This window comes from Heliangelus exortis, chromosome 1, assembly GCF_036169615.1.
Source record: "Heliangelus exortis chromosome 1, bHelExo1.hap1, whole genome shotgun sequence".
Taxonomy (NCBI): Eukaryota; Metazoa; Chordata; class Aves; order Apodiformes; family Trochilidae; genus Heliangelus; species Heliangelus exortis.
The window spans coordinates 182,377,703-182,396,393 of NC_092422.1; the positions used below are offsets into that span (position 1 = coordinate 182,377,703).

At 38.3% G+C, this 18,691-nt stretch overlaps 1 protein-coding gene across 13 annotated transcripts in view; it reads right to left on the reverse strand.

Moving 5' to 3' along the window:
* The window catches only part of CPNE8 (copine 8), an 86,004-nt gene that overhangs the window by 66,581 nt on the left and 732 nt on the right, over positions 1 to 18,691 (reverse strand). For 6 of the 13 annotated variants that reach the window (XR_011723960.1, XR_011723959.1, XR_011723958.1 and 3 more), the window contains exons 2-3: positions 6,985 to 7,025; positions 1,503 to 1,549 (exon numbers count right to left, since the gene is read on the reverse strand). Coding sequence is in view for 2 of the 13 variants with exons in the window: in XM_071733867.1 (XP_071589968.1) it covers positions 1,503 to 1,549; positions 6,985 to 7,025 (88 nt within the window). In the remaining 11 variants the exon portion in view is untranslated. Of the gene's footprint in view, positions 1 to 1,502; positions 1,550 to 6,984; positions 7,026 to 11,185; positions 11,238 to 18,118; positions 18,277 to 18,691 lie in introns of those variants that run through there. The other 7 variants (XM_071733870.1, XM_071733876.1, XM_071733873.1 and 4 more) reach the window with 4 other exon arrangements.

Consider the following 18,691-nt stretch of genomic DNA (forward strand, 5'->3'; position numbering starts at 1 on the left):
TCCACAAAATTACATATGAACCTTGGACAACAATAAAAGCCAGAATTTCTGACGAAGTTTTCTTAACCCCAGATCAGAAAAGGACCTCAATGCTTTAGTGATGATCTAAGGCTTGACTACCACACAGCACCAAGCCACTTAGTCACCTGAATGCTTGAAGAGTTCTCCACTTTCAGATATGGCTGTCCAGACATTTAGAACTCTGTGCATGTCCACTACTTCTGACAATGTAAGTAAGATTAGTGAATTTCCATTTGGGATCCTCTAACTGACATTTCTTCACACAAATCATCAGAAGAATGCAATCTATGGAAGGGATGAGCCCATAGTGACAGCCCTGTAAGCACAAATGCTGCCCTGAGAGAAGGTTCTAGAAACAGAAAATGGAACTCATGGGAAGGGGCCTGGTGTCACTTCTCTTGACTGACTGGTGTCTCAACCACTGCTGAAATTTGCATCACTCTTTCTAGAACTGGGGCTAATAAATAGGGCACACATAAATCACTGGTATGCAGGCACTTCCTACACTGAACACCCCAGCTGGCACATTCCAACGCTGGATCCAGGACTCCTCCACTCTCCACTGGAATTTTTACACAGTATTAATCACATGAAGTATCAGTTCTGAAACTAAGAACATCAAACCTCCTCTCTTTCACAGGAAAGGCTACCACATTAAGGTGGTTCACTCCTCTCTTGGTGCTATTCTTAGAATGCATGGCCACACAACAGACCACCCAAGGTGAAAAATGGTTCCATGAATCCTCTGTGTAAGGCAGCTAAAGAGCACATTTCATCAGTGGAAAAATGACCACCCTTCCCACAACACTGTCAGCTTTTTCAAAGAGTAACATTAAAGGAAAAAAATTAGATGACTAAGTACCAGGAAACAGGTCCAGGCTATAAATGTTGATCTGCTGTAAATATGCAACTTAGAGACACTTGATTTAGATTCTTAAAACATCTCCCTCCAGTGTTAACACTGATAAGTCAAGAAAATATAGGTGAGTCAATGCATAATGCCCTTCCCATGCCCTTCCCCTCCCTTGTAGCCTGGTATATACCTGGTGTATTCAGCAACACCTATCATCTCCCAAACACTACACAGAAAATGCAGATCTCTGCCACAACTACAGTCTAGTTTTGCTGACAGTGACCATCACCACAGTAGAATCCTTCCATAGATCTTGTACTACGAGTGTCTTCCACCCCTGAGACCACAAACCTTGTTAAGATTGAGAGACAAGTTTGATTTAATTTCTACCAGGGAGACTATAACACAGGAAAGTCATGTATTTTCTCTGATTTTGTTTCCCTTTTGATAACAATACGTGATACAGAGGTGGAAACTGAGATTAATGTGCCACAATATTAAGTGTTCACTGGTACACAGAAGTCCCATTGTTTAGTGTGGCATTCAAGAGGCTATGACATGCCTCTTTCTGATACGGCAGCCTTAAGTATACTTTAAAAGTTTATACATCTATAAATATGCATCTTACCTCTCTCCATTCTTTGTTTCCAATGGCTTGTGTGTACAAAACACAGACTGTGAAAAGACAAAAAAAAAATTCTTCAGAAATTCTTCAAAATTATCAGAATTTCACATATTCTTAAATTAAATGAACCAATTTTGTAGTCTTGTGCTGTTGAAATTAGTAACTAGGACAATCAGAAAGCCATATGTTTTCCCTCAATTTTCAGCATGCCTAACCAGATCAGCAACAATATGTTCTAGCTGTTGCAGCAATGAGCTAATAAAGAGAATGGTTCTAAAATGGGAAGCAAAACTTATGCTTGACCTCCAGCAAATGACTTGATAAAAAAAAACTGGATAAAAACAAGTCTTCATTAAATGTGGATAATCTGGCTATCCTAGTTAATCTAATGCATAATTACCCTAAATTACACTTCCTTCAAGAGATGAGAGAAGTAAAATGAAAACAAATGACCCTACTAGAAAAAGGAAAAAAAAAAACTTCTCAGGTTTTCTTCTTCAGTTCTGCTTCAAATTATTTATATATATTTAAGTATCTTCCACATGCATCCTGTTTTTTTTAAACTAAAACCTAATAAAAAAGGGAATCAATGAAGTTTGTCAGCCTAAGCTGTTTTTGAAAGATCAAGCAGCACAATCCCACAGGCATCACTCTCCTCACAGATCTGTTTCTGCAATACAGAACCCACAACACACTAATGTGCAGCCTTCATCACAGGGACAGGTGACAGATGTACAGGGATTATAATCAAGTCTTTTAAACAGTAATGTAAGTAAAAACCATTTGCTCTGAAGGAGTACTACAAGCTTTATTTTCTGTAGTTATGAACTACCCCTTTTCCAGACAATGGAAACTTGAACACTTTTTTCCTGACAATTTCTTTTCCTGGGCTGATCATTATTTTTCTCCAGAAAGTAAAAAATAATACTGTTTTGAGCTGCAGCCTTGCATGATAAGGGTAGAAGCCTGGTTTTGTTCTCAGTGAAGTCAGAATCATCATCACACCAAAGAAGAAATGAAGTCAAGCTTCAAACTACATTTTCTTCTTATTTGAAAGGTATTTGCTCCACACAGAAAAAGATCCCATTAGGCAGTAGCAAATAAAAGGAAAAACAAAAGGAACCAAGTTCAGTATTTTTGTTCACATAAAAGTTAACACAATTCAACATTTTTTTTTCCTCTTTCAAATAGAATGTCTGGTAGAAGAAAAAAAGCTGTTACAAAAAATTTCAAAATCATTCTTTGGAGGTGTCTGTCTTTCTCCATTTACTCTAAATGAAATCTTGGGTTTCCTACTTCTGTTTCATGCTCATACCATCTGCAAGAATCCTAGTTTCCAAATTCAGTTTTTGTAATCAGTTTACTATAAACTGTGGAGTTTTTCATCTTTGGAGGACTTCTGGGAAGTGATACTATCATTCTTACCCTTTCATTGCCAAGGCATTCATTAGTAGGCTTCTATTTCCCTCCACTTCCAGTGGCTCCCCAGTGCTTCTAAGGTATGCCCTAGGACCACCTCTCTTGTTTAAGAATCATTTCTACGAAACCTTAAATGAGGAGAAAAGAGCTAAGAATTTTTAGTATGGCTAGCAATTTTCTAATATTTATCTAGGTTGAAGATGTGGCAGGTACCTTAAAGATAATGGTTATATAGGCCAATAATCATCTCATATAGTATTTATTTTATTATAGAGTGCAAGTTTTGACAGTTCTCTAAAACTCACCCCTGAAATTATCAGGAAAGCATCCATAATACTGGTCCCCATTGGTGCTAAGATTTATTATCCTTACAGGCTCTCAGAGAGACATTTTTATAAAGATCCTGATAACATAATAATTACAACAATCCCTCAAAAACTTCATCAAAATCATATCCAACTGAAGAAATGCAGGTAAATATGTTGAAGTTGATCTAAGGCACCTGAACTGCTCAACCCAGAAATCTAAGGCTTCATGAAGCAACCAATTTTTATTTTTTTTAGCAGAAAATGGTCAATAGAATTTTCATGTGGGAGGGAAAGGAATAAAGTGGGAAGAACAGGAAATTCTTAAGTTTCAAAAGCCAACATACATTTCAAGAGAGAGATGAACAACCATTTCTTCCCTCATAATCTGGAAATTTGAGGAAGTTCACAGCAGATCACACTTGAAGAGTAACACACCCTCACAAGGAACTTGGATAAGAAACCCTTTTAGGTTTTACCACACTGCTCTTCAAAGGGAAGATACAGACATATCTATAGTGAAAAAGATGAACATTTAATAATTTTTAACTCTGTACACTGATACCACAGTGTCAAATTCAAGGTAAATGAAATCTTGTAGTGAAGAATAAGGTGAAAGTGTCACTAGTTATCACTCAGTTGTAGAGTCAGTTCTGAAAATGTTATAGTCCTCACTTTCTTATTTTTCCAGGTTGTATCTTTTTTACCCATTCAATGCATATATGCTTGTCCCAGAAACTCCTGTTACATCCAAAATGCCCAATTTTATTCCATTTCAAGAAAGTCTTCACCCCAATGAAGTTGCCTTTTTCCCCAAGCTACCTAAATCTTTCCTTCATCCTGCAGCAGGGATTCCCCATTACTTCACTGATCAGCTTCCATACCTTGTAGGCAGAAGTTTCTGAAGGTCCCTTTGTCCCAGTTGTTATGAGATTCTTCTCACTGTTCCTGTCTTGCAGCAGAACAGTTTTTAACTCTGCAGTCTTTCCTATCAGACTCTTTCTGTTACCATACTCAGGAGTCACAGGGCTCCAGGAGAGAACATTCCATCCTAACCATGGTGCTGTTGTGACAGTGCAGTGGCTCAGTTTGCCTAGAAAGTACGTGGGAAGAATTCTGCCAAGCTGACACCAGATGAAGAAACATTTCAAACTCATTAACCTAAATCTCTTTTGCAGGTTAGTGCTGTCCCATCAGGGAAGCACTGCTTTAGCTCATTCTCTCAAACAAAATTTAAAAATGTTTTTTCTCAAAAATATTCCTTGAAAAAAAATGGTCTCCAAAGTGGAAGAACAGAATGGTCCAAATGCTGCACTGTCAGTAAGAGTCTTCAGTGTTGTTTAAATTATTTCATGAACCAGGGCTATACAAGTCTTTCCCATGTATATCTAATATCTCTACATTATTTCTGTAATTTACCTCTAGGGAGGCAAAGTGCCGGCTTCCTCTCAGCATGAATATTCTAGATTGCAGGGAAGTGGTCAGAATTACAATACATACTGAGCAGCAATTAAAATATGAAAAAAAGGATAAGCAAGCCTCCCAGAAGAACCAGAGAAATCACAAGTTCCTTTTTAATTTTAGGAGAGGCTGCTTATGTTAATATGGGAGTCAACTATATTCATGTGTGTCCCCCTCCAAGAAAAAGACCAAGAGGATAAAATCAGATTTTCACTGTCAGTGTGGTCCCCAGATAATGGTACTGGAGTTTGAAATGCATATTAGAATTGGGCTAGTCAAGTCCAATGAGACCTCACCAGACAGAGTGACTCTACAGGGTTCCACCTTTTATGAGAACCAAAGGTGAAAAATTCCATGGGTATATGGATCTCGTGCAAGGCGTACGGTGCTGGTTTTAACACCTTTTTTAGCTAAGTTTAGATAAAGTTACTGTAGAGAGATGAGCCTAAGAATGGCCTTTGTTTGAACAGACATGCCGAGGAAAGTTTGCTGCCATACTTTCAACTACAGAAAAGAATTTTATACTACATCCTTACCCTTTCATTTTTACAGCAGGACTGTATCTCTGTGGTGCTGGACACAAACAAACCAAACTGGGTAATAAAAAACCCTGTAGGGTTCCAAAACTATATGTTCACTGTTTGGAGAGTATTTGCAATCAAAGCTGCTTTGAAAAGTAATTTCTTGAGTGCAAATGCAGTACAAGCACTTCCAGGGCTAATAGTTTCTCCCTTCTCTCTTTACCAAGGACAGTATTACAGTATTCCATGGTTGTGCACTGCTAACCTGTAACAAAGCAGCCTGATTGGCAGTGGAACTGGGTACTCACAACTTGAGGTCAGATCTCTAAAGCACATTATCAATTTGAGTGCTTTAAATAAGCTATTTACCAGAAACAAGAAAGCAGTATATTTTGCATTAATACACAAGCTTATGACACTTTAAAAATACTTCCATATACTTTGAATATGTAAAAAACAAGACACTTCATCCCATGTTGAAATGCACCTTGAGTCGATTGAGAGATCTCTGAGTTCAATCTATCAGGGGCAATAGGTTACTGACCACTCTTCAAAAGTGCTTAACCTAGACAGCGGAGTTATTAGTCAACTGAAAGCCAGTTAGCAATACATAAGACACTCAGTTCTGCTTCTGCATGATCTCCCTGCACCAGAGGCATGGTATTGCTTACATCTCCTTTTCAAAAAACAACATTTTATGGGTCAGGAATGCTGAAGGTACTCCTATCTTCATGCAGCTTTTCCACAGGAGGAAGTAGAAGCTTTTCCTGTCGCAAGTCTCTTGTGACCAGACATACACACTCTCACAAAAGTACTCAAATATTTCATTGTATCCATATTTCAGTATTCAAGTCCCTACACTTGATAGAAACATATGTGTTATTTCCAATGTCAGTAAGCACAACACATGGCATTCTAAGGAAGCTTGGGCTTGGAAAACAAAGAAAATACAACCAACCAACCAAAAGAATCTCAGACAACTTAGAGAGAAAAAAAGATACAGAGAGTTGTAAGGAAGATAACATGACCCCAACACCTCATACATAAGGACTAGTAAATTAACACTACAGAAGTATTTTGATTAACTCCTATCAGAAAATAAAGAAATGTTTTACAGAATCAGCTCCGTGATAAGATTTTTGTGAAGTGTCCAATACCATAATATAGTAATGGATTTTAAATAAAAAGTTCTGTCATATATAAATTCACAGGCATGAGAGGTTTTTGGGATCCAGTTCTGCATTAATAAAGCTTAGGGGGAAACAGGGTGTCACACTAATTTATACTGGTTTTGATTGGGAAATGTCATGTTTAGCACAGATGAATGAACTTAATGAACTGAATGAACTTTTCAGCATTTAACTCTAAGATTAGTGGACACTAGTTAGTACTAGAGACAAGTACTTCTAGTTTATTTGGAAGTTTGCTTACTTGCTTATAAAGAGTTCTAGGATGTTAAAAAGAACCAAAACCAAAAAAACATAATAACCCACAAAACAGAACTTTTCTGCATTTATTAATTTGAGGAAAATTTAGGTTTACAGGAAAAAGGACCTCAGGAAAGCAACACTAAATACAGAGTCCATAAAATTCCAGTTCATATAACAAAAACTAAAGTAACTTATTTAAGTTCAACTTAATTACTTTAAATAATTGTCACAAAGTAAATGCAAACCTAACTAATGCTGAAGAAAATCACCCACCTAATTTTTAATGCATTTGTAAATTTCAAATTTCACATATATTATGAGAACAAAAAATAAAATGCTTTATACTTACTCGGATCAGATTTAGAAAATGTATCTCTGTCCAAAAGATTTCTGTTAAAAAAAAAAAACAGATAAAATAAACTTATTTATAAAAAATGGTGTAAGATACAAATCAGATACCAATGCATATATGTTTTTAAAAATTTGGATCAAGAATCTGCTTAGTTTCCTGCCCTCCTAATATGCAAAATTTACACATAGTCAGCCAGCACTAACACTTCAGTCAGCTTACATTTCATTGTATTATACATTTTGGATTTGAGCAAACTGTCTCATATACTTTAGCACCATCAAGTGAAAAACAACACACAACATGCACCCTAAACATTTATAATGGACATCAGGAACACAAATAGTTTTAAATAATAAATGTCTACCAGAGATTAACTTGCTAGTTGAACACAAAAACCTTAGGCTTTAATTAAACGAGTGGCTGTGAGACCTCAGAGTTATAAGGAAACATCTGTAAGAATCTGTCAAGGATGAGTAAGTTAAAGAGAACTACAGCATATGAGGGACATAGAACTTTGCAAATATCTACAGAACACTTAGGAATAAGTAGTAGGAACTAATTTCTTTGTTATGCAATGCAGTTCCAATATCATAGCCACATTTCAGCCAATTGAAAATCATACAGTGAACGCTCAGATTAGCAGTAAGTCTGGAGAACCAGTATTGACCAGAAAAACACTCTCAGAATAGTTACCAATATTTCATCACTCATAAATAAAATTTAAAAATAAATATTTAAATTATCTTGACAAACTAGAAATACAGGATGCCGCTGAACAGAGACAAGACAGAGCTATTAAACTTAGGCAGGTAGTTTAAATTAGTTATCAAACCTAATCAACAGCAAAAAGACAGCATAGCTGGAGATACTGCAGTTACGTCAAAAACTGTTCTAGACATCCCTGTAGACCACAGGTCGAACTAAAATCAGGAATCTTGCGCCTTCGGGGAAAAAATACCATCCTGGAATACATAAAAATACCACTTCGGGGATATTGTGTGGTTTTCGTAACACTGGTAAATACTCAATTCAAGCAATAATGTTTTAGGCACTCCAATTTCTTGCAATCAAAGACTGACGTGGAGCACCCACAGCCCAGTGGAATCAGAAGTTATCAGAAGTCTACAGAATATATCTATGAGGGAAATAGTGCTGTAAATTTAAGCTGATCAACACAAACTGAGCAAGCAGAAACCCATTTAACCCTAAATTGAATTTTCTGCACTGCAGGCACAGAATTTTCATTGTTTTGCCATCTTTCATTGTGAAAGGTGGCCAGATGTGACCACTGAAGACCTTTAAGAACATGCTCAGTACTACAAGTCCTAATAAGTTGTTTACTCCTACCCTGGAGCAAAAGGAAGAATTAAGTAACCAATTTACATGCCTTACACATTATTTTCAGTAATTAGCACAGCCTCTTCAAAGGTCACCATTTGTTACTCTCATTTAAATCTAAATGACATTATTTTTATGCTACTGAACAGTGCTGAAAAACACATTAATAATTTTGATCAATACAGGTGTTCTAAGCACGCCACTCAGATTTCAACAAGGAAAATATATTCTCAGTTTAGGTACTGCTAAATCCACATTTCAGAAGAAGCAGTATGAACAAAAGATAACTTTATAAGAATGCTGGGTTCATCTCTTATTTAGCCAAATAGGCACTAGGATTAAAATTAGGACTTGTGAATGAACATGAAGTCTGTTCATGCTACTTCTTCAGAACTACTCTAATCCATTCAGAAGTGGAATTTTTATATATGCATTTAATGATGCTCATAGAGGCTGTATTCCATTTTACTAAAAAACGTACAAGTATATTTTGAAATATTAGCAAACCCAGGAAAATCAGTGATTCCATATCTGTATTTGACAATCTCCACTACAAACTGCACTACAAGACAGTACAGTAAATGCTGCAGTATCAGCACTGCTAATCCAAATGAAAATTGCCTTATTCCTCTTCAATTACACATACTTAGCTATGCCACTAATTCATAGTAACTAGAATTGGGTTTATTACCCCAAAATGAATTGCTATAAAAAACTAGAATTAGGGTTATATGAAACAAATAGTACATTAGGTTTTGGGATAGGCCTCCTATGCTCAGCATTAGATTTCCAAGCAATTTTAATTCTTCTGCATAAGTACTATGTAATGTAATTGGTTTGTTAGTTCTTGTGTCTGCAGAGTAAGATTAAACCAGTTTAATGATTCTTACATGGAACTAAGATGCTGTAAGTTCTTAACAAATGTCCTACTCTTGTTTTGCTCCTTTTAAAGTTTTCTTCCTCTATTTTCTCATACACATAAGAACACAAAGACTGGACATAGTAGGTACTATGAGGCTCAGCCTATCCCAAAACTCTTGATTCCAGCAGAGGCAAAAAGTAGGTACCATGGGAACAGCATAACAAGGTAAGAGAGAGTGTCTCTGGTCACCAACCACCTGCTGCTCAGGGACTTCTTGAATTAAGATTTCTACATAGATAGTAAGGGGTTAGATAGCAAAGTTTAAAATTGCAGTTCAGGTCAGTAAGTGTCATTAATACACAGTTTTAAACTAATACAGCTTGTAACATCCTCAATTCAACCCTTCAAACATTTTACCATAAATAATGTCTTCAGCGAAGTTTGCAGACATGCCTGATCTCCCAAATCATTAATAGCCAACCAAAATGGTAACACAATAACTTGACAAGCTGTTCATGCAAGGTAGACAGCTTTGCAAAAAATTTAAAGACTAGTGACCCCAAAAAAACAAAAAACAAATCCCCTCCCAAAACAACCAAACAAAACCCAACCAAACAAAAAAACCTGCACAAAACGATGTCTGATTTAATTTGTCTACTAAATGATCTAACAGCTCAAGAAGCTGCTCCACTTCATTTGTGCATTTTCATTTTAGGGAGAAAACAATCAAAATGCTCCTTTAAATATAAGAAAACTTCCTGACATATAAGCATAGGAGAACCAGCAACTAAAAGGAATGGTAATAGCAAAAGATGACGACTGGATGCACTTCTTTATCATCTTCATGGTCAACGGCACTTTCTGCAGAGGCTGAGTGATACAGGGCATATTTCTTTTCCTTCTTCCTGAAAAATGCATTCTCTCTAATAGTACACTATTTTGACTCAGGAAATAGTTCTAGGAAATCTCACAAACTCAAAAATAGCTTATACTTCAATTTCTTCCTCCTAATCTACAGTATCAAGAGGAACAGATTTCTATTTTTATTGAATACAGCCAGTGTATTTTTTATGTCATTAAGCATTTCAGATAAAGAATGCAAAAAGAAAAAAAGAAGGAATTGCTATCAATTATGAGGAAGAAAAAAAATAATACGTTTTTACTTGAAAAAACATGCACATGAAATACATCCAGCAAAGAAATCTGGAACATCTGTGCAGAAAAAAATTACTCTACCATTACAGATCCTGAAGGAATTAATTCTACACCTGCCCTTTCTGGAGTGGACATTCCAAAATGGTTTTAATAGCAGAGATGACTAAGGGGGAGAGGGAGGGAGGGAGGGGGCGGAAGCAGAAGCCAAGGCGATAACATCTACCTATTCTAAACTGCAAAGCACAAGACAAATTAGAAATAGTGGGATAAAGTTTTATTTTTCTGTATAATTAGAGCAATTTCCCCAGGGAAAACCAAAAAAGTAATCAGTAAATTACAAAAAACAGTACTTAGCTATGCCTTGCAGAATTACTTTGTTCAGGACAGTTTCATAACTCCCAAAAGATTTATCAAATTAACAGTTTCTGCCCACTGCTTTGTTTGATATAGAATAGAATATTTCAATTGGAAGTGACCTACAGTGATCATCTGGTCAAACTACCTGACCACTTCCAGGTGACCAAACATTGAAGTATGTTATTAAGGACATTGTCCAAAGAGCTCTTAACATCAACACCGGGGCATCAATCAACTCTCCAGGAAGCCTGTTCCAGTGTTTGACCACCTTCCCAATAAAGAAATGCCTCCTAAATGTACAATATTTTGTACTATGTTTAATGTAAAACCAATTCAAGTACAAATCAGATACTTCAGGATTCAGTGATGTAGTTAACATTGGTAGCTAAACAGAAACCATTGCAGCCTATGATGCTTTCTGCCATCTCATGTATTTTATGTATGTTGACAAAGACTGGCCTACTTTAAAAAGTAACATTTGCTCACCTTGTTCACATATACTTTGCTTCAAATCAGACTTTATTTTAATGATCAATATCTTAACTTCTTGTTCTCTACTTTTTTTTTTTAAGTTTCATTCTAAATTTAACCTTTGGTTAAGCCCAACTGCTAAGCAGAAATAAATCCAGTTATCTCTCCAGAAATGACAGAATTCTGACTCAGAAGAACAGATTACAGTAACTACAAAATTGAATACTTCAAAATTATTTCTCTAGTTTCAAAACTAAAACAAAATTATTGTGTTCACATGATGTGGAAAATGTTTATGCATTGCTTTCAACAGCTCTGAAATCCTTAATGATAAAAATTAATTTTTCAGAATCTCTCAAAGTGCTATGGTTTTATGTCTCTCTAGACTACATTTAAGCACTTACAAAGATTCATTGGTTGTGAAATAAACACCCAGCAGTCTGCAAACATTAAAGTTAATTACCTGTGTAAAATTATTTTTAATTTTTAGGAAACATACATTTTCTGTATATTATAGCCTCATACAAGCACACAGTACTTCCTCACAGATATTTTTACCACTCCATGGGAAGAGGAACTGGTGTTAGTTCATTAAACAAATACATTTGTGTTTCCTTCACTTAATGCTGGGTTCATATTCCCTTTTCAAGGAAGATTCTGGAGGAAAAAAAAAGGAAAAAGCAGCATCTCCAGACTGTTTACTATGCAGAATAGTATCCTTCTACTACTAATTGTAACACAGCTGTATTATATCCTATAAGTCACTGTCCCCCAGCCTTAGCTGGTATTACTGGACTTACAATGGTCAGTCCTATGTAAGATGACATTATTATGATCCAAAGAGCCTACTTGAGTGAAGAGTCCACTTGACTTCTTGCAGAGCAGTTTCACAAACAACCTCTCAGTTGTAGCACTAACTTAGGTAGTCACCTTTCCCTACCTATTTATTCTCTCCTTCTGTATTCTGTCAGAACACAACAAAAAGCAAGCTATTAGCCTTAAGAAAGGCTCACATGTGGCTCTTCTGACTAAGACTCAATTAGGATGAGCTCTTCCTTTCTGTTCAGATTGTCTCCACTCTTTGGGGCACCAGAAGGACAGTGAAGAAAGCAAACCTCTCATATATGCAGGCTCAAAGAAACATTGACAATACTTTTTCATAACCTCTGAAGAACTATTTGAGTCTTTTTGTTCACAAGATAAATAAATTATTAGCCTCCCAGTCAATTTAAACACATATTGGTTCAGAAACTCTTCTCTTAAGGGAAAAGGAAAGCCGCTGACTACTCCTGTCCTGGGAATTAAACAAAACATAAACCCAGATAAATAAAAGAAAAAACTAAAAAACAAACAACCCCCCCAAAACCCAACACAAAACAAAGAAAAAAAAAACAACCAAAAAAAAAAAAAACCAAACAAACCACCAAGCTCCCTCCCCCAAAGACCCCACAAAAACAAAACCCACAAAAAACCCAACAAAAAACCAAAAAAAAAAAAACCCCAAACAAAAAACCAAACAAAAAACCACAAAGGAATTGCCAGGTTCCTTTACTTCAATAGCAATAGCTTTACAGCATTTCTGTGGAAACAGACAGCAAGTACTGGATTACAAAGATACTCTTGCAGATAAAGCAGACCTGAATACAATCTTGGACTGCTCCAGTCTAAATAAAAAAAGTTCAATTAGTAGTATCACAAACTTGTTGAACTTTGCTTAATACCACTCAAATTATTATTTGAAACCAACAGAATGAACAGTCTACATTCATGTTTCTAAGGCTGAGCAGGTTAACAGTGACATATCCTGGGGGGGTGTCACTAAGCCTGGCTGGTAGTTGAAAGACCTGTTCCATCTAGTGCTAGCTCACTGGTCCTTTCCTGCTACTTTCAGCCAGCCCATCCAAATCAATGGATATGCTGCCCCATTCCAGATCCAGTTTCTTTAGGAATGTATATTTAATACAGCACTCAATTAATGTATAACAATATATAAAACATACAGATTGGTTTTGCAGTTTTTCTGAAAAAAATCAATAAAAGGTATACATCAAAGAAGTCACAGAATCAGTCACAAAATGGTAAGGGGCTGGAAGGGACCCCTGAGGATCATCTAATCCAACCTGATTTGTCTAATCTACTATTTGAACCTAACTGTCTAATCTACTTTTAGGTCTAGGATTCAGATTTTTAATCTAGAGATCTGAAGGCTAAAAACTTGCTTTTTGCTGTGTTCTGACAGAATACAGAAGGAGAGAATAAATAGGTAGGGAAAGGTGACTCCTAAGTTAGTGCTACAACTGAGAGGTTGTTTGTGAATTTTAAGACTTTTAATCCACGCAGGTTGTGAATGTCTCCACAGATGGAGACTCCACAACCTCCCTGGGCAATCTATTCCACTGCAGCATTACCCTCAGAGTGAAGAAGTATTTCCTCATCCTTAACTTAAATCTTGTGTGCCACTTTGTATCCATTATCCTTTGTTCTGTCACTGGACACCATGGAGAAGAGTCCAGACCCATCCTCCTGACACCCACCCTTTAGATATTTATAAACATTGGTAAGATGTCCCCTCAGCTTTCTTTTCTCTAAGCTAAACAACCCAAGCTCTCTTAGCTTTTCCTCATAGGGCAGATGCTCCAGTCCCTTAATCATCTTAGTGGCTCTGTGCAAGACTCACTCCAGTGGTCTTTATCCTTTTTGAACTGGGGAGCCCAGAACTGCACACAGTACTCCAGGTGACGCCTCACCAGAGCAGAGCAGAGGGGGAAGATAACCTCCCTCTACCTCTTGGCCATGCTCTTCTTAATGCACCCCAGGATGGCGTTGGCCCTCTTGGCTGCCAGGGCACGTTGTTGGCTCATGGTGAGCCTGTTGTCCATCATGACTTCCAGGTCTTTTTCCCCAGAGCTGTTTTCCAGCAGGTCAACTCCTTACCTGAACTGGTGAATGGGGTTGTTCCTCCCCATCTGGAGTATCCTACACTTGCCTTTATTGAACTTCATTTCTTTTCGTGCCACCCAGCTTTCCAACCTGTGCAGGTCACACTGGACAGCAGCACAGCCCTCCTCTGGCTGTGAATATATTCAATAAGAAGATTCACTGAACCCTGAGGGGCACCACTGCTCACCCATCTCCAGCCTGACTCAGCCACAGTGATCACAACTCTCAAGTCATTTAGAAAGCAAATGCACACCATCAGTGTAATACTCCTCATCCTATCTCAGTCACCAGAGGGATGTTGGGGGGAGAAGTGAGGGAAAAGCACTGCTTAGTTCCACAAAGAAAAGGAAAAGGGAAAAGGGAACAGGGAAAAGAGACGAAATAAAACTACAGGAAGTCTTCAAAATAAAATTTTTGAAGTCGTAGTGCACTCCCTTTCCCTTTATAGCACCCTTCTGAGGCCTAAGGATGGTGGCTTCAGCTGTTGGAGGGTGTTACAGTGAGCCATCCCTCAGTGTCCCACATCTTCTCTGGGGAGAAGCATTGAGTTTACAGTGGTGGCAGGGTTGGACAGGTGGTCTCAGAAGAAGTATGATGTTGATGGATTCTTCCATCCAATTTTGAGGACACCTGGACCATTTTTTCAACATGCTGTTACATCTTGCTCTTGCTTCATTGGTCTACAACTCCATTTTACATCCAAATTTACTCTATAAAATGGCCCCCTCTTTTCAGATCCTGGTCCTTCACCCATGGTTCTGTGTCCCCATTTGCAAGGTCTCTGCTATGGCACCGCAGCAATGATGTTCTGCACTGTGCTGAAAGGGTCACAAATACATCATTCTACACAGAATAAGTACTTGCTACTACTAACCATAGAAAGAAATATGGTTATGCCACAGAATTACACAAACACAACCCATAGTGAAACTACCTCCTAATGATTAGAAAAAAATGCTATGAGCAACCAATTGTATTTCTGTTGAATTTATGCTTGTCTTTATGCCCATTATTTCTTGTGTGGGAATACAGCCATTGCAGAGTCTATCCAGCATAAAATCAGAATGATGAGGACTGATTACCTCATGGAGCACAACGCCCAGCAAAGCAATACTATCACAACAAACTTTTCTACAGAAAGTGACCCTGAACTGTGTCAAGATTTTACAACACTTTTACCACCTTTTAGATAACAGTTTCATCTCTCTACCAGCAGTCAGAAAGTCATCAGACTACAGCTTTACTTAAAAAATTACTCCCAATAAGATAATTTTAACTGATAATTCCTTATTCAGTAAGTAAATAAACATTGACAGGAAGCATAATGAAATTCTTGGCCTTACTTGTAAGACAAGGAAGATGGGAGCAAAATATAATATTTAACTGGACTGGAATCAGTAGAGGGTATCACCAGAGAGGGAGATATAAGGTGACAGACACATGGCCTGAAGCTTAGCTTGAGCTCACATGGGACCACAGGTTCATAAACACAGCTGGCAAGTGATGATTCTAGTCCAGACTCTGGCTTGCAGTCAGTATGCAGTGCAAACACCCCTTTGGAGGAGGAGGAACTTTTGGGAGGTGAGACAGTAATGCAGTAGTGAAGAGCAGCCTATATTCTCTCTTCCACATTGACTAGAAGGCCAAGGGCCTGATCCTTAAGCAGATGACAATCATGCAAAATCATGCCAGCTGCAACAAATAAAGATTGCATAAGAGGTGACAGTGAAATTTTCAGTCCATGGATTGGATGCCCTCCAGGGCATGTGATGAAGGGAGCTACAGGGTGCAGATGAAGATGGCTACCAGACAATTGTTGACTGCTAGCAACACCGTAGGATGCTCTGGGATGACATAAATTTAAGTTGTTCTGCCACTTTAGATCAGGCTCTTGAAAAACTCAGGCTCTTGTGAAAAACACAGGTTATACCTCACAAGACTGAGAAAAGAACTGTGAACTTCTCTTTTTTATTCAACTTTTTTACAGGCATTGAGTAGTAATAGTGAGAAATCAAGCCTTTTTTTGGTTTCCTAGTATTTGTAAAACTACAGCTAATGCTGGAATTGAATGAGCCCGGGGAAATCACAATAAAAGTTTTTAGTCATAAAGAAAACCCTGAAAAAGCATCACCTGATTTCCAAAATATTTCCTATTTTTAAAAATTTTCATAAACAATTTCTCATCCTATGAGATGCACTTCTAAAGGCTGCCTGATGTGCATCTGAACACAGAACAGACTGGCTTCTAGAATAAGAAGAGTCTAGTGCCATCTACATGGTACTTGAACCTGGCTAATTTGGTAACATTGACCAAAATATTCCAGGGCAAAGTAACCTGGCAAGTGATGACAGATGAGCCATATAGAATTAAAAGTTAAGTGAAAAGAAATTATAACCTCACTGAGTAAAAGAAAAAAAAAAAAAAAAGAAACAAAACAGGGACGAAAGGATATGGTTTTGCCACAAATTTTGTGGCACCAACAGTCTGCACTGCCTCACTGACCATCAAGTTACACCTCCTGTACAAAATGTTCCCATACTTCCTGTTATTAAAAAAAAAAAAAATACAGGAAGGAATAGTTATGACAGTTATGAGCTGATAAAACTGTTGATGTAAACTAGTGACCAAGTTGATTCAAAAAGTCTTTAGATTTAAAAAGAAAATAATGCCATGACCCAAACTATTAAAAAGCATTTCTCCCCAGGTGTTAAGGAATACACAACTGCTAATTATTAAAGAATTTTCAGCATTCTCCAAACTTTGCCATTTACTCTTGCTGAATTTCACAATTTTGTTTAACTCTACTCTTCAGGAGTTTTAGCCAATAAATGTGTTTACAAATGAATCACCAACACGTGTTAACCATTAATCTCTGCCCCAATTACATCCATTTTACACTTAATTTTTAAGCATGATTTAGTAATCAAAAGATGTCACTACAGCACATAAAAAAGAAAAGAATCACCATAGAAATTCCAATCGTTCTGCACTTAACATTCAGACATATTGGGATGGGAGACTATTTTTAAAAAAAATAGCAAATTTAATGAAACAGATGTGGCTTTTGAAGATAGCTACAGAGAAATTATCTACTGAAATAAGTTACAAGAAAGGTAACTAAGGTGAGAATTTATTTGCAATGTTATACACCTACCCTTCTTTGTACCTATCTGATGGCTTCTCAAATCACTATAACACCAAGGTTTGAAGAAAACATTGCAGCTATATACAAACAATACCTAGAATGAAACACCTATTATAAGCAAACTGGGTCAAATCCAGCATAGAAATTCCAACATCTGTAATTTTCACAAGTTATCTGAAGAACCTCGAAGTGATACTGAAGGTATTGATTTGCTTTTACACAAAGAAGCGCTCAGTTCATGGGACCAGGATTTTCTGTGGTTGTTGCCAGCAAAACTGCAGAGACAGGCAGCGCGTTCTTATGTCAGCCTAGTGCTTGTTTCAGTATTCCAATTTCCAAACTGGTCTATTCCCCATCGTCTCAGCCACCTTTTGAATTGCACCCTTAAAAAAATTTCAAGTCATACTTTATTTACTAAGGGAAGAGAGGGTCTGAAAACACGAGTTCAGAGAACTGCCGCTCTGTCCTTGGGGAAGGAGTGTAAACAGCAGCAACTCCCGGGCAACTATGTTAGCAAACGGAGCAACGGTCTGTAGCACAAACTTTGTCACATTTTCCATCAGGAAACAACACTAAGTTCAAATTATCTGCTAGAAGCTGCCAACTTCGCTGGTGAAAGGAGCTGCTGCTCTGCAGCTACTAGGGAATAGTGAGGAAGCCGCGAAACGTGAATGAATGTCAGACTATAAAAATCTAAAAACAAAAAATATTTTTGGAAAACTAATGGAAAATTCTCTGCGGTTCACGCGAGAAAGCTGGATTTTTGAAATACCGATAGACGAACCACGGCCAAAGAAATGGCACGGAACAAAAACTGTAAGCACCGGGTTCGGTGTTACGAGTCAACATTTCTGTAACTTACCGGCAGCAGTATTACTGTAAAACGTGACGAGGCAGCACGCCCAGTTTCGTAACAAGTTTTGCAAGGACACAAACCATCTACGAAAGGATTATTCCGGACGGGAGTTTCCCCCGTCCCCACCCACAGCGCCTGGGACAGCTCCAGAAACCCAACACCTGCTGGAGAACAGGCTCTGCGACCACAGCGATGTGACGCCCGTGCCCCTCCGGCCACCCTCCCCCGACAGGCTGGGACACGGACAGGGGCTGGGGCAGCAGCACCTTCCCACTTCGGCAAAGCCGACGGTTCTCGCAGCTGCTGCCAGAGCCGGCGCTTCTCCGCCGGCAGCACCCACCTCTGCCCCAGGCACGCCTAGTGCGCGGCAAGCGGGCTGGCAGCAGCCCTGGGGCTGCTTCCTATCCTTTCCCGGGGCTGAGGATTTACACCTCGCCCGCCCTAGGCACGCTCTGCAGGGATAGGAGGGAGAGCGCCCCGCACAGTGCCAGGCACACCGGGGGGCAACCTCCGCGCCCGGCTGCCGCCCCCTCTCCTCCCCGCTCCGCTGACAAACCCGGGGCGAGGGGCCCCCCGCCC